The sequence below is a fragment of the Saccopteryx leptura genome, chromosome 1 (genome assembly GCF_036850995.1).
Source record: "Saccopteryx leptura isolate mSacLep1 chromosome 1, mSacLep1_pri_phased_curated, whole genome shotgun sequence".
In the NCBI taxonomy this organism is placed as follows: Eukaryota; Metazoa; Chordata; class Mammalia; order Chiroptera; family Emballonuridae; genus Saccopteryx; species Saccopteryx leptura.
The window spans coordinates 228,237,644-228,261,455 of NC_089503.1; the positions used below are offsets into that span (position 1 = coordinate 228,237,644).

General features: G+C 44.8%; 1 protein-coding gene across 9 annotated transcripts in view; it reads right to left on the minus strand.

The window, feature by feature from the left end:
* FNIP2 (folliculin interacting protein 2) overlaps window positions 1-23,812 on the minus strand; it is a 131,033-nt gene that overhangs the window by 34,390 nt on the left and 72,831 nt on the right. For all 9 annotated transcript variants that reach the window (XR_010751745.1, XM_066387387.1, XM_066387362.1 and 6 more), the window contains 5 exons: window positions 13,390-13,519; window positions 5,502-5,700; window positions 5,093-5,181; window positions 1,294-1,440; window positions 977-1,146 (listed from right to left, as the gene is read on the minus strand). Coding sequence is in view for 8 of the 9 variants with exons in the window: in XM_066387387.1 (XP_066243484.1) it covers window positions 977-1,146; window positions 1,294-1,440; window positions 5,093-5,181; window positions 5,502-5,700; window positions 13,390-13,519 (735 nt within the window). In the remaining variant the exon portion in view is untranslated. The remainder of the gene's footprint in view (window positions 1-976; window positions 1,147-1,293; window positions 1,441-5,092; window positions 5,182-5,501; window positions 5,701-13,389; window positions 13,520-23,812) is intronic.

Here is a 23,812-nt window from a genome sequence, read left to right on the forward strand (position 1 = left end):
CAGTCCCTCTCTTGCATCCTTTTTGCACAGCCCCCCCACCCCCCACCACCAAAGGACTACTCCGGACACCCTGATGTCATCCAAACACAAACCCGACTCCCCCGTCAGGCCGCGAGCTGCCTGAGGCTCAGCAGAGCAGTGCTGGACCCACGTCCTGGCACGGAGCCCAGGGTCTGCGACAGAGCACGTGTGTGAGTCTTACTGTCACTCGAGATGCCTGAGAACTGAGAGGACCTCCAGTATACTTCTCCACACGAACCCAAAACATGCAAAATGGGCCTCCGAAGTCCCACAGTCTGGACTCAGCTGTGCCAGACATGAGATTCTATCCCACGCCTAAGCATAAAGCTTTGAGGAAAGAAGGCCAACAACTGTAGTAACTGCAAGGACGCAGTGTAGAGCAAGATAAGGTTTCTGACTCAAGCTAAAATTTAAAAGGTGGTGAAATTATACTACACTACTTTTCATCTTATTTTTCTCCTCTTCAGTCCATCTGCTAGGGCAGTGGTTCCCAACCAGGGGGTGTCTTGCCCCCCACCCCAGGGGACACCCAGCAATGTCCAGAGAAATTGTTGATCATCACAACTTCGGAGGGGGGGTTTCACGGGCAGCTGGCGAACAAAGGCAGTGCCACTTCTAAACCTCCTACAGGACACGAGGCAGCTCCCCCACCGCCCACCGACAGAGAATGATCTGAGCCAGAGGTCGGACATGCCAGGGTTTAGAGGCCTAGTGCTAGGGCGACTTGCTGCGGGGTGTGGGAGAACACCGTACCCCTGCACAACTTCAGAAGAGTACAACAACGCCACTAGCAGGGGAAGACAGGGAGGTGGTGGCCTTACAGTCAGACATCTGTGGGCCCATGTCCCATTCATTCCCTGCAACACTGGGTTGGACAGCTGACATCAACTCAACATTCTAGCATCTTCCCTACTCCATCCTATACGGTTTCTGAACAGTCACACCAGGCACTCACCCAGCTGCGCCCAGAGAGGGTTGTATGGATGCGACTTGGACAGCATGTTCACTGACTGCGAGGTGCGCTTCTCCGAGAAGGCTTTGATGGGAGGGTGGTCCACAGGCATGACTGTCGGTACCCAGGCCAGGTGGTAGGTTAACACTGCAGTCAGTAAGGCAGCAAAAAACCTTCGCGAAATAGAAGAAAATGCAATCAGGTGAGTCAGCGCAGGGAGAGGCAGGGCACGTACAGAACACACGCTGGCCACGACGAGGCAGGCCACTTGTTTCACCACGCAGCACGCGATCGGCGCACTCCAGGCAGGTGAGGCTTACTGGTTCTTGCTGATCTGCTCTATCAGAAGTGTGAACTCCTTGAGAAAGCGCTGGCAGAGCTGGGTTTTCTCCAAGGTGCTGGACATCATGGTGAGCCACACAGGCTCTGCTATTCTTGGAACAGCGTACAGGTTCCAGATAGTCCCTCTATGAAAACACAAGGGATACACAAAACTGTCACATCTTTATAGAAAGGAATAAAGGAGATGACAGCCATCTGAATCGCCCCAGGACTCGGGACTCACGCAGAAGATCAAACAGGAGTCAGGAAACTAGGACCCATAGGCCAAATCTGACTGTCACTTTTTTTATAAATCAAGTGTTATTGGAACACAGTTGTGTTCATTCATTTACATATTGATGCTTTTGCACAATGGCAAAGTTGAATAGCTGTAAAAGAGACTCTTTGCAGAATAGGTATACCAACCTTTGATATAAAATATTCATTTTAAAACAGCTTATTTTCACAATGCCTTCTATCACAATTTATGCCCATTTTTATAGTAAAGAAATAAAGTATATGCTATTCTAAAAATATGACTGGCCACACAAACTCTTCTAATCTCTGGTTACTGCTTTAGTTCCCTCAACCAAAGCACCCAATTCATTAGAGATGAGAAAACTACAGTGTGTCCGTCAAGTCATGGTGCAATTTTGACCAGTCACAGGAAAGCAACAAAAGACGACAGAAATGTGAAATCTGTACCAAATAAAAGGAAAACCCTCCCAGTTTCTGTAGGATGATGTGGCAGCATGTGCACATGCGCAGATGATGACATAACACCGTGTATACAGCGGAGCAGCCCACGGAGCATGCCAGTTGAGATGTGGACGGTACAGAGGACAGTTCAGTGTGTTCTGTGGCTCGCTAAATTCAAATCCGTGACCAAAGTGCAATGTGAATATTGGCGCGTTTATAATGAAGCGCCACCACATAGGAATAACATTACTCGGTGGGATAAGCAGTTGAAGGAAACCGGCAGTTTGGTGGAGAAACCCCATTCTGGTAGGCCATCAGTCAGTGACGAGTCTGTAGAGGCTTACAGGATAGCTACCTAAGGAGCCCTAAAAAATCTGTGCGTGAGGCCCTGGCCGGTTGGCTCAGCGGTAGAGCGTCGGCCTGGCGTGTGGGGGACCTGGGTTCAATTCCCGGCCAGGGCACATAGGAGAGGCGCCCATTTGCTTCTCTACCCCCCCCCCCTTCCTCTCTGTCTCTCTCTTCCCCTCCCGCAGCCGAGGCTCCACTGGAGCAAAGATGGCCCGGGCGCTGGGGATGGCTCCTTGGCCTCTGCCCCAGGCGCTAGAGTGGCTCTGGTCGCAGCAGAGCGACCCCCGGAGGGGCAGAGCATCGCCCCCTGGTGGGCAGAGCGTCGCCCCTGGTGGGCGTGCCAGGTGGATCCCGGTTGGGCGCTTGCGGGAGTCTGTCTGACTGTCTCTCCCCGTTTCCAGCTTCAGAAAAATACAAAAAAAAAAAAAAAATCTGTGCGTGAGCCCACATCGAACTGCACTGAATAGGTATGAAACTGGGAGAGTTTTCCTTTTATTTGGTGCAGATTTCACATTTCTATCGTCTTTTGTTGCTTTCCTGTGACCGGTCAAAAGTGCACCATGACTTTACGGACACACTGTATATAAGTGGCCCTTCACTGTACTCCATACTAAGTTTCTGTATAAATGAACAGCATCAATTTGTAGACCTGTAAGCTTTTAGAGAAAGTGACTAGTCTAGTTCTATTACTTTACAGATTAAGGAATGAGCACTAGAGAAACTGTACTACTTGCACAAGATAAACAAACACTGAATGACAAGGTCAGGATGAGAATGCATGTCACCCGACTCCTGGAGCCAAGAGCTCCACTCCAAGCAACGTGACCCGCGTGTTTTTCCTAAGAGCACACTAACTCAGCTTAGGGACTCCACTGGTATCTCTGCATTCGAACACATCCACTCTTCCCAAATCAGAATAGATGAGGCCTATTCTGACTTAATTTTCTAGCTGTGTGCAGAGAAGAATTGAGACACAACAGAACTCTACCTTGACATAACAAAAGCATTTGCTGACTTAGGTAGCAATGCCAAGTTATGGTCACATGGAACTGTGAAAAGTAAAGTGTTTGCTTTTAGAGAACTTAGTTTCATTTCCTAATACCAAGCTCTCCAAATGCAAACACTTTATTTTGTCCTCGTTTTTGGAGGGATAGGTTGTTAAAGTAAGAACAAGATCTCTCTATGTACAGTGTAAATGCGGCTTGCTGGTTCTATACTTTTAGATTCTTGACCTCCGAGAAATTGACACTCTCATTAAACTAGTGACTAGAACTCTCAAGCACAAGCCAGCTTCTAGTCTGACCACAGCAGAGCAACAGTAAGTTCAGTGCTCTCCTCATAATAGAAAGTTTACTAATCATCAGACTGCCACCAAAAAGCACAACTTCAGTCTACCTATTTCTGACATATATGACTTAAGCCTTAACAATCACCAGATGTCTAAGATATTACTTGAGTACTTTATACATAACTCAGGATTCAGAAAAGGCTGGGGATTTTGCACCAGGTGGTATTACAGAGTCCATCAGCATATATGCTTTAAGCATCACAAAAATGTTCTGACAATAAGAACTGTACAATTTTTTTATCCCTTAGCTACAGAAAAACAGTTTGACTCATTAGCTCCTGACTGCTTTAGAGTGGGAGTCTGTTCCCATCGACAAGTTGGCTCTGAGAAACGGCGCGACAATCCCAGCTCAGCACAGCAAAAGAGAATCCCACCGGCTACCCAGGGAAGGTTACCTTTCTACCCAGACATTAGGGACAAAGGACTCTAGAAAACTGGTGTCCAGAGTACAAAGATCATCAATTAGAAACTAACAATGAAGGCACACTAAAGTGATCATATAACTTAATGTCCATCCCTGGCTGAGTGGCTCAGCGGTAGAGCATCGGCCCTGTGTGTGGAAGTCCCAGGTTCGATTCCCGGCCAGGGCCCACAGGAGAAGCGCCCATCTGCTTCTCCACCCCTCCTCCTCTCCTTCCTCTCTGTCTCTCTCTTCCCTTCCCGCAGCCAAGGCTCCACTGGAGCAAAGTTGACCCGGGCACTGAGGATGGCTCCACAGCCTCCACCTCAGGCACTAGAATGGCTCCAGTCGCAACAGAGGAGCTCCATAGATGGGCAGAGCATTGCCTCCTAGTGGGTTTGCCAGGTGGATCCCGGTCGGACGCATGCAGGAGTCTGTCTGTCTGCCTCCTGCTTCTCACTTCAGAAAAATACAAAGCAAAACAAGACAAAACTAAACAAAAAAACCAAAAAACTTAATGTCCAGACCAGGACATTTATGGGAGGACACTGGCTATACACCGGGACTGTCCTGGCAAGCAGGAATGTACACGGCCCCGACATACATACTCTCTTCGCCTACGCTATGGATGCACATCCTTAACTCAAGTTTCCCCACCTGCGAGGGGGGTAATGGTGCCTACTGCCAGGGCGTTTGTGCAGATGACATCCAGTAATGACCAGGCTTCTAAGAGACACTGGGATATTAGCTTTCTCCATTCACCCTATTAAAACAAAACAAACAGTGATATCAGGGATTGTCTGCGAGGATTACTTGGTGCTGGGTGACCTGAATTTTTCACTCCTTTTATCTTAGTTTCCATCTTAAAGGAAGGAGCTGCTGAAGTGACTAACAACTGCCTGCCGCCATGTCTTCTGAGTCATGGTCCCTGTGTCCCCCTCGGTCCAGGGCCGGCGCCCCAGCTACGCACAGAGTGGTTGGATGTGATCAACTGCGGGCTTACCTGAATTCTCCCAGAGCTTCCATCAGACGGCTGACATAAAACTGGACACGGACACTGGATTCTGCTATCTTCCTACAGGAGATCATGGCCTTCATCGAGGGGAAACAAGCCGAGTTACTCTCTGAGAAGAAACCCTGTGCAACTATCTACTGGGCTTTTTTAATAAAAGATTGTATCATAACCAAAGCACCCAAGGCAGTGATGCCTGAAGTCCTTAGGACGCAGTGATTTCCTCCCCGAAAGCCGTGCGGTTTCTGATACCTAATATCAACGTGCCCGAGGACTGGTCCCCGCGGTGAGTGACTTAGTTCTCTAGAAACACTTTTCTAGACACCTATCCAAACAAACTCTACCATCTTTAAAGACACATAATCGCTTCTCTCTTTGGGTAAGCTTACATTCCTGTTACCTTTTCAATTGCGCTCTTCAGCCTGTTCATGTGAGACTCAAACAGGGGGAAATGAGAAAAAAAGAAGTCCTGGAAGTCCCGCTGGCCCTCTTCTCTCTCACACAGGGAGAAGATGATGCTGACGGCAATTTTCTTCCTCTGCACTATGGCCGGGTTAGAGCTGCTTTCCTCTGCCAAGCTGAAGGTCTCGTCAGTTGACCTGGAAGAAAAGAAGTTTGAAGAGTTGCGTCAATACATCAAACTTAAGACAAACTCCGATGCCAGGGGATGACATTCGGACAGCTAATCCGAAACACTCAGTCTTCACCAGGAGTTCATCTGCCTTTAATTCATGCTCTTCTATAATTCTCTGTCTTGAGAAAATGAAAATATCAGCTTACAATTCAATAGTATCCTAACATGAAAATAAATAAGAACAGAAAGAGCCCTGGCCTGACAGCTTGGTTGGTTAGAGCACTGTCCTGAGGTACAGAGGACGCCGGTTTGATTCCTGGCCAGGGCACATACAGGAAAAGATTGATGCTTCTATTTCTCCCTCCTCTCCTTTCCTCTCTCTAAAACCAATAAAATAAACATTTGACAAGAATAACAACAATAAAAACTGAAAGTAATTTCAAATGTCCCCCTGTTAAGACTCTTAGTCCTCTTCCCTTGAACTGTTTTGCATCAGATTGTTGATATTTAGAAAGGGGTGAGAAAAATCTGTTCACTCAAAACACGGGCCCTTTGTTCTGATTGGTAGATACCAACAGATAAGACTGTGGGAAGGGCAAGGATCCCAGGTGGTATTGCAAGGACATTTTTGGATGTCTACCTGTAGTAGGCTCACTTCCCCGAGGCTATTCCAATTCCACTGTGATGAAGTCACTCCTGTCACTGCTCAGATTAAGCTCTGCGGCTGATTTAGCTCTCTGGGAAACTCACCAGGCAAAAAGACCCACCTCCTTCCTGGTACAGTCAAGTTCTCGAAAAAGTTAAGATTTGGTTTGAGAGACTGCTTCTACAACAAGAAAATAATGAAGCCAATAAATCTTGACTCCATCTTCGATTTGTCTCAATGGGTAAACCTCACAGGATGGGCTGAGCAGCTCTCTTAACTATTCTGAAAAACCAGCTTAGCTGCCACACAGCAATGAACAGCAAGGGTGAAAGCAAAACAATGATTTTGTTGTTGTTTTTTTCCTATGAAGAAATCAAAGCCAAGGACATAACACTGCAGTTGAAAGCACCCAGCCTGACACATGGTAGTCACGCATGAAGTTTTCTCTTACTCACCGAAGTCACCACTTAGACTCATCCCTCTGCCCAGGATGGGAGGGTACCACTTCCTCCACTTCCTTCACTCCCAACTACAACATAGCAATTACTTATTCTTCACAGGATTCGAGGCAGTTAGCCACCTACTCTCGGTCTTCATTTCTTCTTTAGTGCTCTACTCACAGTCTATAATGTTTCCCGCATATGTACATTTAAAAAAACATATAAACATCCAAAGTTTTATGGTCAGGAAAGCTATTTTATTTTTAAACGAAAGGAGATAGACATCTTGTTCTAACCTCAGAGAGGTGTGTTATTGTTTCTGTCTACTTCAAGCAAGGTCCTGGGGACCTAGGTGTGGTCAATACACAGTGAAGGCTCTCGTTAACAGACACGCCTCTGCTGTTGTAAACGGGATGCATAAAAATAACACCATCGCCCATTTTCTCCGAGAAATTCCTAGATCCTAATGATCAGCTCGTCAGAAAAGAATTCTTGAGGCCCTTGGAGTTTTACTTCATTTCACACAACGCTCCCTCTTCTTTTCCAAAGTATCTGTACTGTCATTTGTTTTCCTACAACACTTTATTTCTACTCCGTACAGGAAATGCTGAGCTTATGACACCAATACTTCCTTGCAACCCCTTTTTAACCGATCTCATATTTCTCTTCTTCTCCAAAAGTAAAACGAACGTATCAGCCCATTCATCTTTGACCGATGTGGTCTTAATTAATCACATTGCTATGAACACCGAACCCTATGCAGATTTATGTGTCTTCATCTCTACCCTGTGAACAATAACCAACTCCACTTTAACAGAGCAGAGAGCGCCCCCTACTGAATATGTGAAAAACTTCCTTAGCTATACTAGTGTGTGGTGGTGTGGGTAGTCTTCTACTGAATTCTAAGAAACTGAGATTCATTCTGTAGTCCTGGATCAATCATTCAAATTGGAATAAATTAGGTCATGTGGTACTGTAATTTTATTTTTAAAAATTCCCCACAATAAAAAGATGTTTTCAAAAATTCAGGTATGCATCAACATACTTCATCTTATCTTTACCCTTAGTCACCTATAGATAAGGTACCATAAGTCGTTTTTATAAATGTGGAAACTGAGGCAGAGTGATGAGTCAATTTGCTTTAGGAACCAAAACCCTCCTAGTGATAATGCCAGACGAGAAGCCCGAGTTTCTGTCTTCTAGTTGAGGAAATGACCAGGGACTCCGCCCATATCTGATGCAGCTGCTGGTGGTGCCATGAGACCTGTCATGCCAGCTGGAGCCCCGTGGGCAAACAGCTGGAGTCACCACATAAGGTGACCGGCCTTCGGGTCAAGGAAAGAGCACCACCACCCACTTAATGGCTCTCCTTATGAAAAAATGAAAAGGAATTTGGTTGCCATGAATAAACATTTACAAACATTATAAGTACTGCAAGATCACAAAGCCAAAACTCGGATTATTTAAGTGCATCTCAATGATCTGTACTGCATAGCAGGACTGCTTAGTCTAACTGTTTCTGTCAGCTCTGAACTTATGCTGACTCAATAAACACCTTAGAAACATGAAATCGCCATTTTTGTAGGTCAAAGAACATCCCATCAGCAACTTTAGATGCTTGGTTCCATTTAATAATTCAAGTCAAAAGCTTTTCTGAGACAGGGCACCTGCTCCCTCTGGAGTGGCCTCGTGGAGCGTGTGAGCGGACGGCTTCCCTCCACTCCAGCCGTACTTTGGGCCGCTGCTGGGCCCAGGCCGACTGCCCACCAGGGACCGGAGCTCACCACCTGGCCCAGTGGGGGGCCCTGTGGCCTGGTGTCAGCGCACAACCACCGATTAAGGGTTCTGAACATACTCCCTGACTACCTTTCACTCTCTGAGGAAGAAGTTTATGGCCACTGTGAATTTTCTCTCAAAGCCAGATGCAATCATATTTTCAGTGTCCACTGTTCCTCTGTCTAGCATAAGACACTAATTTTTCCCACCCACACACCTGCCAAAAGAGAGCCATCAACTGCAACGACCTTCAAGTGAAAAGTCTTCACAAGCACAGGGATCAATTCAAAACGCCCACTGCGCTCCTATTCTGTGTCGGATAGTACTGAGTCCAGGCCAGCTGGATGGGCACGCACCCCACCCACACGGAGCCCCGCCCGCTCTGAGGACCCGGGTTTGGTTTAGTGTTCCGGGGTTGCTACCTCAAGTTCTTACTGACTTTATTACTGAACTTGTAACAGCAAGGTCTGATAGCACAATGAAGCAAGTGTGTGAGCAGTAAAGGTACTAACTGCGGAGCACGTTGTTGCTCAGGCCCGAGGGCATGCAACCCAGACTGTGAGTAACCAGCCTGGCGGTCGGGCACCGCCCACATGTCTGGGCAATCCAGGTGCCACAAGGTCCCAACGTGGCCAGGCTAGGGCCTCAGCCCAGACCGGCGGCTGTGACAGCAGCAGTCACGATCATGGCCGAGAGGAAGGACTTGGGCAGGACTGTGACCCATGGTGGGAGGCCACCTGTCCGTACATCATGAGAATCCATCCCCACTAACCCTGTACAAATACTGAACTTTCTGACCTGAGCCCTAGGATAGTAAATAATCACAAAGTAAGAGCCTAGTTGTGTACAGTGAAATAAGGCATATCAGGAAGTTATTAAAATTCTTCAAAGAGTTTATAATCTCTAGTTTTGAAAACTACAGCAACATTACAAATCAAATACCCACAGGCTCAGAAACAGAAGTAAATGTAAAGACTGATGCACTGGAGCCTGGCCAGTGGTGGCGCAGTGGATCGAGCGCTGACCCGGGACACCGAGGTACCCCAAGCTCACCAGCTTGAGCGCAGGCTTATCCGGCTTGACCATGGGATCACTGACATGATCCCATGGTTACTGGCTTGAGCCCAAGGTCGCTGGCTTGAGCAAGGGGTCATTGACTTAGTTAGAGCCCCTCCCCCACCATCAAGGCACATATGAGAGAGCAATCAGTGAACTAAAATGTCGCAACTACGAGTTGATGCTTCTCATCTCTCTCTTTATCTCTCACCAAGAAAAACAAAAAGGAAAGAAAGGAAAAGAAAAATTTGATGCACTGGACAGAAAAATTCCTGCTGTTCTCATATGAAGCTTCAGATGAAGAAATTATTAACAAAGAAGCCCAGCATAAAATTAATTTTTCTGGCCCTGGCCGATTAGCTCAGTGGTAGAGAGTCGGCCTGGCATGCGGGGGACCCGGGTTCAATTCCCGGCCAGGGCACATGGGAGAAGCGCCCATTTGCTTCTCCACCCCCACCCCCTCCTTCCTCTCTGTCTCTCTCTTCCCCTCCCGCAGCCAAGGCTCCATTGGAGCAAAGATGGCCCGGGCACTGGGGATGGCTCCTTGGCCTCTGCCCCAGGCGCTACAGTGGCTCTGGTCGCGGCAGAGCGACGCCCCGGAGGGGCAGAGCATCGCCCCCTGGTGGGCAGAGCGTCGCCCCTGGTAGGCGTGCTGGGTGGATCCAGGTCGGGAGCATGCGGGAGTCTGTCTGACTGTCTCTCCCCGTTTCCAGCTTCAGAAAAAGTACAAAAAAAAAAATAGAAAATTAATTTTTCTATCAGTTAAAGATGCAGTGATAGAATGTATATGGTATTTTAAATTACCGTATATACACCTCATGAAGACACTTTTTAAGACCTCCATAAGCTACAGGAAATGCCACGAAACATTAAAATAACTCTGTATAAATTTGCATTTAAAAGTAAATTCAGATTTACATAATATGGATTGGAGTGAAGAGTTAAACCTTTTTAGAAAAACTGTTACAGTACTGGACTGTTGGCTCAGCGGTAGAGTGTTGGCCTGGGGTGTGAAAGTCCCAGTTTCGATTTCCGGTGAGGGCACAGAGGAGAGGTGCCCATCTGCTTCTCTCCATCTCTCTCCCCTCCCCTCCCACAGCCATGGATCGAATAGTTCCAGCAAGTTGGCCCTGGACGCTGAGGATGCTCCACAGCCTCGCGTCATGTGCTGAAATAGCTTTGTTCCTAGCAAGGGAGCAGCGGCCCCAGAGGGGCAAAGCATCGCCCCCTGGTGGGCTTGCCGGGTGGACCCTGGTCAGGGCGCCTGCGGGAGTCGGCTTCTCTGCCTCCCTGCATCCCCGCCTCTCACTTAATACAAAAGAAAAAAAAAAAGTAAAGAAAAAGAAAAACTGTTCTATAAGAATCATTTGATCTATTATATACTCAAATTTACTTTTTTTGAAAGTTGACCAGAAATGTATGTCAATGTTGTCATAACCCACAAAACTCCAGGAACAGCTGCATCAGCAGAAACATCTTTCTCAAAACAGGAAAATTATCAAAATATTTGCCATCTTTCATTTGCCAGAATCTAATAATGCTGCCTTTCTATTATAGCAATTGATGTATAAATTTTGATAACCTAAATAAATAAACTTGCAAAAAAGTGAGCCAGAAAAATCTTATGATTAATGAAGGTATCACATTATTACTATTTCTTACATTACATAAAACTATGACACCAAAGTATTACTTTTTACAATTTATAAATGTATGTTATTATGCATGTATTGCTATTTTTTCTATTACATTTTATAAATAAAATATTTTTAAAAGGAAAACTTTAATTTTTAGTACTCTTTAATAGCATCCTTTCCTGTTTTTTGAACACGGGACCCTGTATTTTTCATTTCTGAACCCAAGAGATCCATCTTAAGTTCACTAGTTCGTTAGTTCCAATGCCAGGTCTCAAATCAGATTAAGAGTTTTTGAAGCATTTTGGAGGTTTGGGTTGGGCGATGGTATTCAACTTTGGATTCAAACCTGATGGAATGGAAAAGCATTTTTAGTAAACGGAAGATTTCTGAAGGGAAAGGCTTCTAAGACCTTCCTATTTCTTCCGTCACAATGACAGTGAGGACAATGGGACACCTTCTCCTGGCAGTTGCAGTAATAACATGTCTATGGCTATAACAATAGTGAATAAACCACATTGAGCAATATTTCATTCACCATACCTTGTCCTGACCTGACTTGACTTGTGATATTTCTTTTGACTTTTCCGAGAATGCTGTGAGGCTGATACTAGGCCAATTACCATACTGCAGGTGAGGAAGCAACACTTAGAATCCAGGTTGACTCACTGTTACATTCATCTAGTGAGTGGCAGAGCTAGGATGTATCCCCACACTAACCCATGCTGCTCAAAGGCCACCACCCAGAGCCATTCCTCTGTGGGTGATGAGGCTACTACCCCCTACGATCTTGAGATCAGCAGGAGAGACAAGCAGCCTGCTGGGTAACACACACACGTGTGCGCTGCTTCGCAGTCTCTCAGCTTGTCCCTTCAGTGCCGTGTCTTTCATGAAGGGCTCCCAGTTTCCTCTCCACAACCACCCACAAATGTTCTCTCCCTTCTCAGGGTCCCAAAGCACTTCATGCCTCTCCGTAACACTTATCACTTCACACTTCCTACCATTATTTATGGCCTATATCTTTGAACGACCTAAATGTAGGCAACTCCCCAAATCATCTTTACACAGATTCCCTACACATGGTGATTACTAGTCAGTTTACTAAATCAACCAATTTACACACAAATTTTCATATGTACAACCTGTCTTGATTCCCTTGTGAGATTTTGGGTTGTAGGAAAAGTTGGAAGCTACTGACGTAATACCACCATAAGCCACAAATGCACATCTTGCACACAACTAAACTGGAGAGCTAAAAGCATGCCAGTGGGTACTAGAATGATCAGGGTACTACTTCATAAATAATACAAATGTCTAACCACTGTGCCATATGCATAAAACTAATGCAAAATAATACTGAATGTCAACTGTATTTAAAACATAGAAAATATGAGCCTGACCAGGAAGTGGCACAGTGGATAGAGCGTTGACCTGGGACAATAAGGACCCAGGTTCAAAACCCCCAGGTTACCAGCTTGAGAGCGGGGTTGCCAGATTGAGAGTGGGATCACAGACATAACCCAATGGTTGCTGGCTTGAGCCCAAAGGTTGCTGGCTTACCCCAAGGTTGCTGGCTTGAGCAAGGGGTCACTGGCTCAGCTGGAGTCCCTCAGGTAAGGCACATAAGAGAAAGCAATCAATGAACTAAGGTGCCGCAACTATGAATTAATGCTTCTCATCTCTCTCCCTTCCTCTTTCTCTCTCCCTCTCCCACTAAAAAACAATAAACAAAAACAAAAAAAGCAACTTAAACGAAGGTATCTCTATTCATAATATGATTTATGACTGTTTAGTTTATAAATTTAAATTTTACAAAGAGAGCGTGTAAGAAACCTTGAGTTCATATATTTTCAAATACCACACTGATGTCACCGTAAGCCAAGTAAAGGATTTATTCCACCCTTCTGATGTACACGAGCTACATTTGGAAGGGAGCCAATGAAAACATAGAGTACACCCAGTTTAAATTAACACCAAATGCAGCCTATACGTGACACAACCACCCAGATATTTTCCTGTGTCTTCCAAACCAGGAGATTTTGTTTTGTTTTGTTTTTCTTTATTCTTTCCAGGAGACTTCTAACTTGCAAATAGGTGAGCACAGTGCCCCCCAGGCCGCCTGCACGGCTACCCTGCTCAGCAAGAGGAAGACTGCAGCTCACCTCCTTGGAATGATGCCATTTTCCAAGCTTGTGGTCTGACTTCGAAGCCAGCGGCGCTGGTAACTGCTGGAAGAGGACGTAGAGGAGCTTGGAGATGGGAAAGGTGTAATCAGAAGGCTGCTTAGGGAGGCTGTGGGGAGGAAAAGTTAAAAGTAGAAAGTTGAGGTGAATGAATACTGTACAGCTACATAAAAAAAATACATGCCAAGAACCTAAATTTTCAGGTTCTACCAGTCATATCCAGCAGGGGGAGACATAACTTCTAAGATTCATGTACAGCAAAGAAAACATCCTTTAAAAAAGGAAATGGAAAACAGGGATTACAGACCGAACAAGTGCATCAATTATCTGGTCCCATATTACAAATACAAAGTAATCATTACTCATTCAATCAGAGTTTATACTGCTCCTTGGTTACCAAGGCCATGCACCATGTGTACTGACACATACTGCCTCTTCCTGACTACTTCTTCACTCTATATTTTGAAGAGAAATCTAGGCAAAGGAGGAATGGCTCCACATATCCTCCCTCCTAAGCCCTCCCTCCAAATACACAGTACTTCTCCTTCCTTCCCCCACACCCAGCCTCTAGTCTTAAATACATTTTCTGCCTGGCTTACCGTATTTCCCCAAGTATAAGACACACCTTAATTTGGGGGCTGAATTTTGAGAAAAAAAAATGTATTACATAAAGTTATTGAACTCAAGTTTTATTCATTATAAAATTCATACAACTCCTCATCACTGCCAAAACTCCCATCCGTTAGCTTGTCCTCATCTGTGTCTGATGACAAATCACTGTCTTCAACGATGAGCTCAAAAACAAGCGCGAAAAAGCGGGAAATACAAGTTAAAAAATCTACAATCATTGTATAAGATGATCCCAGATTTCTTGGGGAAAGGTGCGTCTTATACACGGGAAACGGTATCTGTTTGCCTCCGAGCCTCCATCTGCTTCCCCCTGCTACAGCATTAGATGTCTGTAGTCGGGCTTGCAGGAAGTGTGAGCGGACACGCCGGCCCACACTTCTCTACCAGGCACGGAGGTCCAACTGGTCCCTCTCAAGTAGGTCAAGTGTTTCTTTCAAATCACAGCTGCTTGATAGATGTCTAATGGTTTGGAAGAATGAAAGGGGGGCAGACTTTCTTCTTTCACTTCCCTAGGGCTAAGGAGTGAGGTACTGAAATGTCAGTCCAGTGGAAAAGGAGATGGGGGGTTACAGATGGCTGGCCAACACTTTCAGAAGCGAACCACAGAGCAGAGGAAACGGACTTCAGAAAACACAATGTACTATTCTCACAGATATCACCCGATGGGGCAGTTTCTCCAAATTACTATTATCTGTTTGTTTACACTTTTACAGGCAGATGGAAATAACCTGACTTTCTGACCTGAGTTCTTGAATATTACAAGTTACCGAGCTATTAAGCAACAGTCAGTAAGCTAATGCTGAGTGTCTACCATGTGCCAGGTGTTGTGCTAAGTAACAGGGAAAGAGTGGTGAACAAGACACACATATTGGCCTGCATGAAGCTTCAAGTCCAGAGAAATATCATTAAACTTCTCAGGATATAAAATTTAGATGCATAATAACTCAGGCTTTTTTTTACAACAGAAGTCTATGAGATGCTTTGCATCCCTAGTACCCAGAACAGCCCTGAAGACAACAGACAACTAATAAACGTTTACTGAATACACAGCACTTCTGCACCTAGGTGCTAACTACGGTACACGTGGCTGGCCCCACAGCAGCCACTGTTCTGATCTGGCTTCGGCATTGATGTAAGCCTGGACTTGGATCTTCAAAATCAAATCCACATTCCAAATATCAGTGAGTTGGTAATTTTGCTGAAAAATTTCAAAGGAGATAGAAGAGAGTTTTCCCTCAAAGCCACAGAAAATTGCTTAATAAAAAGACATCCCTGTTGGTCAAATAAGTTTGTAAAATATGATTTTTATGTTTTCTCGCCTATAGTTTGCATTGGGAGCTGGGCAGCACCAGGTCTATGTGGTCTGTGAAATTGCAAATTACTTTCCTGCTTGGGAAGGGCCATTGTTTTGCTAATGTTTGCTGGAGGAGAGGTTTTTGTGCCAGGAAGTTTTGAAAAGGGAGAGAAGAGAAAGAGGGAGAAAGAAGCCATGTTTGCAGAGTGAGAGAGGAGAGAATGCAGAGTGCTGAAGAATAAGCCATGTTTTGCAGAGAGAGAAGGTGTGCAGATGGGGAAACAGAGGTGAGGGACTTTGTGAGCTCCGCTAAGACTCGGAGAGGCCCTTGATTCGAGGAGAAACCGGAGAAGATTCTCCTGGTTGTGGAACCGGAGAATGTGTCAGGGCGTTGGGAGCCCTGCCTGTTTGCTCGTCGGCCGGTGCGAGACTTTAATAAAGGAAAGGCCCACCATCCTTTGGCTCCACTGTTTCTTTACCATCCATCCCAGTTCAATGAGAACCTGCACCTGCATGGCCAGGATGGCCGCGACTACTGGTCCTACAATCCCAATTAGACATCTCAGCTCCTCCCCCACGTTCTCAAAGTCTCCTATAAGATCCAGATGATCCTTGTTCCCTACTCAAACCATCAGGGTCCTCTGCCTTTCTCCCTACCTTCTGCTGAGCAAATAAGCCTCTTTTGGCAGGTGGAGGACACAACTGAGGGTAGCACTTGCATTTTAAACATTTTTTTCTCATCACAGAAACCAGATGGAGATGCCACTGAGGTCCAGTTTATTCTGGAAATCGAATTGCTATATATAGTAATTCAGTTTAATAAACTGGGTAAGAGCCCAGGATCCTGATTCAAACCCTAGTTCTGCCATTCATCAGCTGTGACTTAACCTCTCAGTTTTCTCACCTGTAAAATGGGAACAATGAAGTACCACATCTCAGTATTCTTCATGAGAGCCAAAATCCGCTACTGTGTTATGATGAATTGTTTAGTGCATTGAAACCGATATATATATTTTTTTACCGATATTTTTTTTAAAGAAGAAAACAGAGTGTATCACAGTGTTAACATTAATTGATGAAAAAAATTTTTTTTTGGTGACAGATACAGAGAGAGTAACTGACAGGGACAGACAGACTGGAAGGGAGAGAGATGAGAAGCATCAATTTTTTGTTGCAGCACCTTAGTTGTTCATTGATTGCTTTCTCATATGTGCCTTGACCAGGGGCTACAGCAGAGCGAGTGACCCCTTGCTCAAGCTAGCAACCTTGGGCTCAAGCCAGCAACCATGGGGTCATGTCTATGATCCCACACTCAAGCCAATGACGCTGCGCTTAAGCTGGTGACCCTGCGCTCAAGTTGGATGAGCCTGCACTCAAGCTGGCGACCTCGGGGTTTCGAACCTGGGTCCTCCGCATCCCAGTTCAACACTATCCACTGCACTACCACCTGGTCAGGCAATTGACTTTTGTTTGTTATATTTAACATGTTCGTTACTGGATCATGATGTGAAATGAATTAGCATGTGCTGCAGATGAAAGAGAAGTGTGAAAAACACTGATCTATTTCCTAGGTAAGGTTCATATGAGGATTAAACAAATCAATCCACACAAAACGTTTAGCCCAGTGCTCCATACAACGAATGTTAGCTATTCACTCTCTTTGGGAACTCGTGCAAAAGGTGGACTCATTTATAAATTTTGGAGTACCAAATGGTTATTAATCCTGATTAGCTAATTATAAAAAGAAAGTACAACTTGTAATAGACATGAAAAAGTAAAAAATTAAAATAAAAGAGACTATTTCTTTTCTCCTCATTAAAGAATACTGAATAAGAAAATTTTTATGGCAAACAAATGAAATATTAAGCTAAATGGCTGGCTTCGAGCTATCCAATATTTCCTCATCAAAAATATCTTATATTGCTTACTAAGATTTTTATGGAAAAGTACTGGAGTACATACCATCAATCAGACACTCTGGAAAACAATTCAGTTACAACTCCCTAGTGAAAAACCAGGCCTAATTTTGCCCCACAACCTATGGTATTTTTCATAAGAAAAGGGAGACTGAGCTACCTGCTCCGTCAATATTTAGTGCATCCGCCTGCTGGTAAGGCTCAGGTCCGAAAGGTGGGGCAGTGTGCTCCACCCCCAGTGCTCTGCTCACCCCACTCACCTGGGGGCTTGTTACAAACAGCTGCACGGCTCTGCCCAGCTGAGGCACGCGACCCTTGCTCTGGGGCCTGGCGTCTACAGGGCTCTGGAGCTACTGCACGGAGTGAAGTGTGAGGGGGTGCTCCAGCCCCAGTGGAGCCCCAATCAGCTCTGAGAGCTGGGTAAAAAAATTCTCCAACTGGTGCTACAGTTATAAAACGTGAGACTTAAATTATTCATAGGCTCCATTTCACCTTTCTAAGTGCTATGTCTAACACTACTTAATATTTGTAGTATCACTTCTCTTTGTAGAATTCTTTCATAATTTAAAAATGTCAAAACATATATAGATTGCAGAGTCTTTTGCACTTTTGTGCACTAATCAGAAAATAAAAATTAGCCAAAATCCCATCACTAGATTACTCTTAACATTTTGTACTTAGTTAACTCGCAATTTAAAAACCTGTGTTTTCTTCCTCACACTGTGTCTGAGGAGGACTCTAACTAAGCATCCATTTATTTCTAAAAATAATGCACCATTCCGTGGGTGATGCTGCTAACGGGGGGCTGTGCATGGGGCAGAGGGGGGCTACACGGGAAACCTCTGTACCCTCCCCTTAGCTTTGCTGAGAACCTAGAACTACTCTAAAAATAAAGTCTATTTTTAAAAAATGAAGGTGATTTGAAAACATGGTGGCAAGTGTAGAAAAGAAAAAGCAAAAGAGTCCACAAATTTGTGACACGGAAGAAAAAAAATATCCAGTCCAGGAGAATACCAATGGTATTCTGAAAGATGAGGAGTCTAAAGAAACAAAGAAATTGCATTCTGCTCAAGCTACAGGACAGACTGCCAAGTTCAGGCACTTACAAGGTACAGCCCAAGGTAAAGAGCTGACAGTAAAGACACTTCAGCTTCAGACAGTTAATCACTTACATAGACAGTGAGGAGAAGAACAGACCAACGGTGCCAGTTCCAGTAATCCTTGTCCCACACTCCAGATAGGACAAGGCTGACACAGAAGGGGTCAGATGCCTGCGACACAAGGAGTGGGGGCCCTGTTGCTGGGAGCCAGTCTGGGGCTTTGGCTATGCGGCTGTATGTCCTGCTGCTCTAGGATGGCGGGCGCTGGGCAGAAAGCTCCAAAGCTCACCAGAACCCCGGAGGTGATGAGAAACTGGCTCGTGCCAACGGCCCAGGAGAGATGGAAAGGCGTGTGGGAGAGGACCTCCCACAGGAGCATAAGTTGTACCAGCAAGACTCAGGGAGGTGGCAGTTCAGGGGTCATATCTGAATTGTGCAAGGTCAGCCGGGTGCCAGGGCCTACCCCTGCACGGACAAGAAACAGGCACAGTCCACTCCTGACTCCTGCACCCCTCTACAAAGCACTGCATCAGTTAGGTCAAGAAGCGTTCAGATACCAATGGGATGTCATTTTGCTTTATTTAATGGTGAGCCACATGGTAATAAAGAGTTGGACTCTGTTTTTTTGATGTTTACCTACTGATAGATTCTAAAGGTTCACCATCTCCCAGTTCCTTTTTTTCAGCCTCATATCTGGGAGACTGATGAGAAAGCCTGGGAGCTCCCTCTCTGGAGCTGGGGGGAGTTCACACCGCATGCAGGTTCACATCCTGGCCCTACCCTCAACCATCATAAAACCCTTAAGCGGACTCCATTCCCTTTTCTCACAAGCCATTTTCTGACCAGCTTGGGAAGCCCACCCTGCTATCACCAGAAAGCTTCATTATGTGGGTAAGAAATCTTCTCATATCCTCTTGGTGTGTGTGTGGTGTCATCAGTCTTGACATCCAGACCACATTTTGGGTGTGCAGTGTATCCTGTATCCACAGAGTGGCCCCAACACGTGGTCTATTTAAACACCATGATGATATGTATTCTTACCCTCAAGGTTTATTTTATTTTACTTTTTTTTTTTTACAGAAACAGAGCGAGAGTCAGAGAGAGGGATAGACAGACAGGAACAGAGAGAGATGAGAAGCATCAATCATTAGTTTTTCATTGCAACACCTTAGTTGTTCATTGATTGCTTTCTCATATGTGCCTTGACTGTGGGGCTACAGCAGACTGAGTAACCCCTTGCTCAAGCCAGCGACCTTGGGTCCAAGCTGGTGGGCTTTGCTCAAACCAGATGAGCCCACACTCAAGCTGTCGACCTTGGGGTCTTGAACCGGGTCTTCCGCATCCCAGTCCGACGCTCTATCCACTGCACCATTGCCTGGTCAGGCATTGGCTGATTCTTATATGTGCCCTGAGTGGGGATCAAACCCAGTTAACACTGGCCTATTGGGATCACACTCTAATCAACTGAGCTACCCAGCCAGGGCCTGAAGGTTCATTTTAAAACACATAAATGAAAATATTTGAAAGTACATATTAGAAGTTTTCATCATACTGATATTCAGTTTATTTTACTAATTTTAGGAACAGAGAAAATGAAGCTGCTCAAAGAATGAGAAAATTATCTTTCTTGTCAATGACTTGGGACATTTCAATGAGGAAGAGAATCTAACTTCGAATTAGGGTGACAGAATAACAGGGCTCAGTGACGCTGGTCTCAATCCTGACCCGCTGGACCTTATTCAACTCATGCACTCAACATTCCCAAATTTTAGCTTCTACTCCAATCCATCTCTTCAGAGCCAGCTTTCTATTTCTAAATTACAGCTGACTACTCATAGCTGTAGAACTTTGACATATCTAATAAAGAAATTATTGTATCACAAAATCTGTCTCCTCAGACTGGCTTCCTGTTTACCCCAAGCTGGTTAAGGCTGTCACCCTCCGCCTCTTTTCCCCAGTGAGACGCTGGGAGCTGCCCCTGGTTCCTCCTCCCCACCCCCCATGTCCCATCAGTCCTTGAGCTCTACCAATATCACCTCCTAGAATGGCTGAAAGTCGTCCTGGCCTCTCCTAAGGCTTTACTTGAAAAATTCCTAATGCCAGTCACTAAAAGGACCTCTTAAAAATAAGTTGTCTTCTTGATTTATGCAAGTACAGAGGACAGGCATTCAAAATATCCAAGAGAGCCTGACCTGTGGTGGCGCAGTGGATAAAGCGTCGACCTGGAAATGCTGAGGTCGCTGGTTCAAAACCCTGGGCTTGCCCGGTCAAGGCACATATGGGAAGCAACTATGAGCTGATGCTTCTAGCTCCCGCTCCTTACCTTTCTCTCTTCTCTTTCTCTTTCTCTCCCTCTCTCTCTCTCTCTCTCTCTCTTTCTCAAGCCAATAAACAAAATTTCCAAAAGGATACAGTGAGAATGCATTTCCTCTTCGTACCTGTCCCAGTGTGTATCCCCTCCTGAGACATCTATTATTTTATTTATCTATCTTTGTTTGGAGAGAGAGAGAGAGATCTTATAGATGCCTTTCTTTGAGACATAAATGATAGCGGATACACCCTAAAGGAACATCCTACCTGAAGGCATGCCCAGCTGCCTGAACCCTTCTAACGGCACACGGCATTCCCTCACTGGGAACTATCCCGTTTCACCAGTCCCTACTGATGAACATGTAGGTGGCTTCCGGTCTTTTGTTAAGCAGCAATATTTCTCCTTGTCTCCCAATTCTACTTCTCACCTTCCACAATGACACTAGAAAAATGTCTCAAATCTGTTATAAGTAAAAGCCTATGAATACAGTATTAAACTTTGAATGAAATATGCATTTTTCACTTGCCTTCTCCAAAAATTCAGGGAGAACAACAAAGACATTTGAGTAAACTGCTAATATTATAATGTAAAAAACATTGTGAGCTTACCGTATTTCCCCATGTATAAAACACACCTTAACTGTGGGGCCCAAAATTTGAAAAAATAATGTATTAAAGTTATTGAACTCAAGTTTTATTCATCATAAAATTCATACAACTCCTCATCACTGTCAAAACTCCCATCCATTAGCTTGTTCTCATCTGTGTCTGATGATGAATCACTGTCTTCATATATTGTCTCGTCCTCATTTCCATCAACAAGCATGAAAAAGCGGGAAGTGCAAGTAAAAAAATCTACAACCACTGTATAAGACACACTCAGTTTTTAGACCCTAAATTTTACGGGAAAAGGTACATCTTATACATGGGGAAATATGGCATTTTAGTTTGTTCCTTTACTGAAGAAGCTTCCTTTAAAAAAATAATCTTTCTAACTAGTTAAGGCTATAAATGAATTAGATACTCTTGTTATTGCTTTATTTCCTACTGTGTGTGTGTGTGTGTGTGTGTGTGTGTGTGTGTGTGTGTTATAAACTATGCAAAAAGGCCCTGGAGTACTTACTATGAGAGTAAAATACATTAAGGATAAATCAGAAATAAGATTTTCTTTCCTCTCTGTTATGACAAAAAGCTACTGGATAACCCCTCCTCTGCAAAAAGTAGTATATTATTCTAAAATACTATTCCAAAAAAAAAGCTGTTGAGAAAAAAAAAATGGGCTACTTTTCAAAATTTTATGCTAAATCAGATAATCATTTTATGTGAGTTTCACACACACACAGTGGCAAGAAGCCCCGTAAGTTTCAGAATAGTATACTGCAATAAAGTTAATGGGGAAAAAGTCTAATTAGTGTCCATCTCCCTCAGCTCCTTCACCCCCGCTAAATTAGAAAGCATCACCATTAATCTATTAGCAATAACTATATTGCTCCGGTTTCTTCTGGAGCAGTCTGTGAAGCAACACAGACCTAGAATATACAGCCAATCAACTTACATCCCTTAGCCGCCCCACTAACAAGATTAAACCCAAATTCCTTAGGACAGCACTGGCACCTTCAAAAGGAGCCTTTCACAACTGGCCTTGGTTCCCGTGTTCCCTCCCACCCCCACCCTCTGCTCCAGCACCCGAATGGGCGTTCCACCTGGCGTTCACTCCAGGGTCTCCAACCCTGCACACGCTATTTTCAGAAATGCTCTTTTCCTAAACTCTGATGCAGTTCTCTCCTACCTACAAGGTGCCACTCAAGTACCCCATCTCCTACGAGGCCGTCGTCTGACTCTGCTCCCACGGTGGTTTATCAGGTAGTACCTATCACGCTGTATTTTAACTCTGGGTATTCATGTAACTCGTCTTGAGAGCAGGTGCTATATTTTTACTCTTTTTCAAAAACATCCCAAATTCTGATGGAGCTAGACAACTGTTATTTAATAAGTAAGTGCAGCTTCATGGCTGGCTAGTCAAGAATTAATAATACCACCCTTCTAACTACTTCCCTTATTTTCAACTACCCAATAGGTCTTACTGTGGAAACCACCAGCGTAATTTGTCTAACTACAGAGTAAACCCCTGTAAGAATTTAAAAGCAGGTGGTTCTCTGTATCCCCAGAGCATATTATGCACAGAACAAGGTTGCAGCTAATCGGGACACAAGCTCCTCCCCCCGCCGTCCTTCCTCTGGAGGTGGTCCGCAGAAGGGGAAATCTACAAAGGATCTGATGGGCGAGGACAAAGAACTTCCGGTTTCTTTTTGATGGAGAATTGCAAAATCTCCTCTAAAAGTTCCTTTGCATCGTGGAACAAGTTTCTCTCTATAAGTAATTACTTTAAAAAACAAATGACGAAAAAGCTTTTCTAAAGTTCCTTGTTTACTGGACTATTAAGAAAAATAGAAAACCTTAAATTATTCTCCAAAACCGACTTGTGTAGTCAGAAGTTCTGGTAGCACGTGAGAAGCTGGCTGCCAGGTGAACGGGTGTCAGCTGAGGTTTCAGAGCTTCTGCTGGCCTGGCTCACACAGCTGAGAAAACGCCCTCCCTCCAGAGCTGCTGACCAAAGTCGCCATGGAAACGAGGGCCTGGGCGTGAGACTAAAGGTAAAAGCAATTGCACATGAGCACTGCACTCTAGTTACCACAGCCGTTTCCTGCAGGGGGACAAGTTAACAGTTCTGACACTGCTGCGAATGTACACTGAAGTGAAACAATTAAATGGATGGCAAATGGTGAGGGCCAGGCTCCTCACTGCTGCAGTGGGGGCTGAGGGTGAGTGAGCGGAGGAAGGTAAAATCCACCTTGCGATGGGTTATGAATAATGGAGACATCAGTACAAACTCATGCTTAACTTATAGATACATGTTACCTATAGCAATATTTACACCTGTCTATACACAGCATAAACTCATCATTTTTGTTTGTCACCTGAGAGGGCCTGAAAAAAATGACACTCCAGTAGCAATAAGCACATCTAGTGTGCAAATCTCAGAATCTAACACCACTCCCCAAAGAAAGGGCAGGGTTCCACAGAGAAACAGCTGATTCCTGGACAGGAGCAGGAAATAGACAAGACAAGTCTGGAGCATCCGGTAGTGCCAG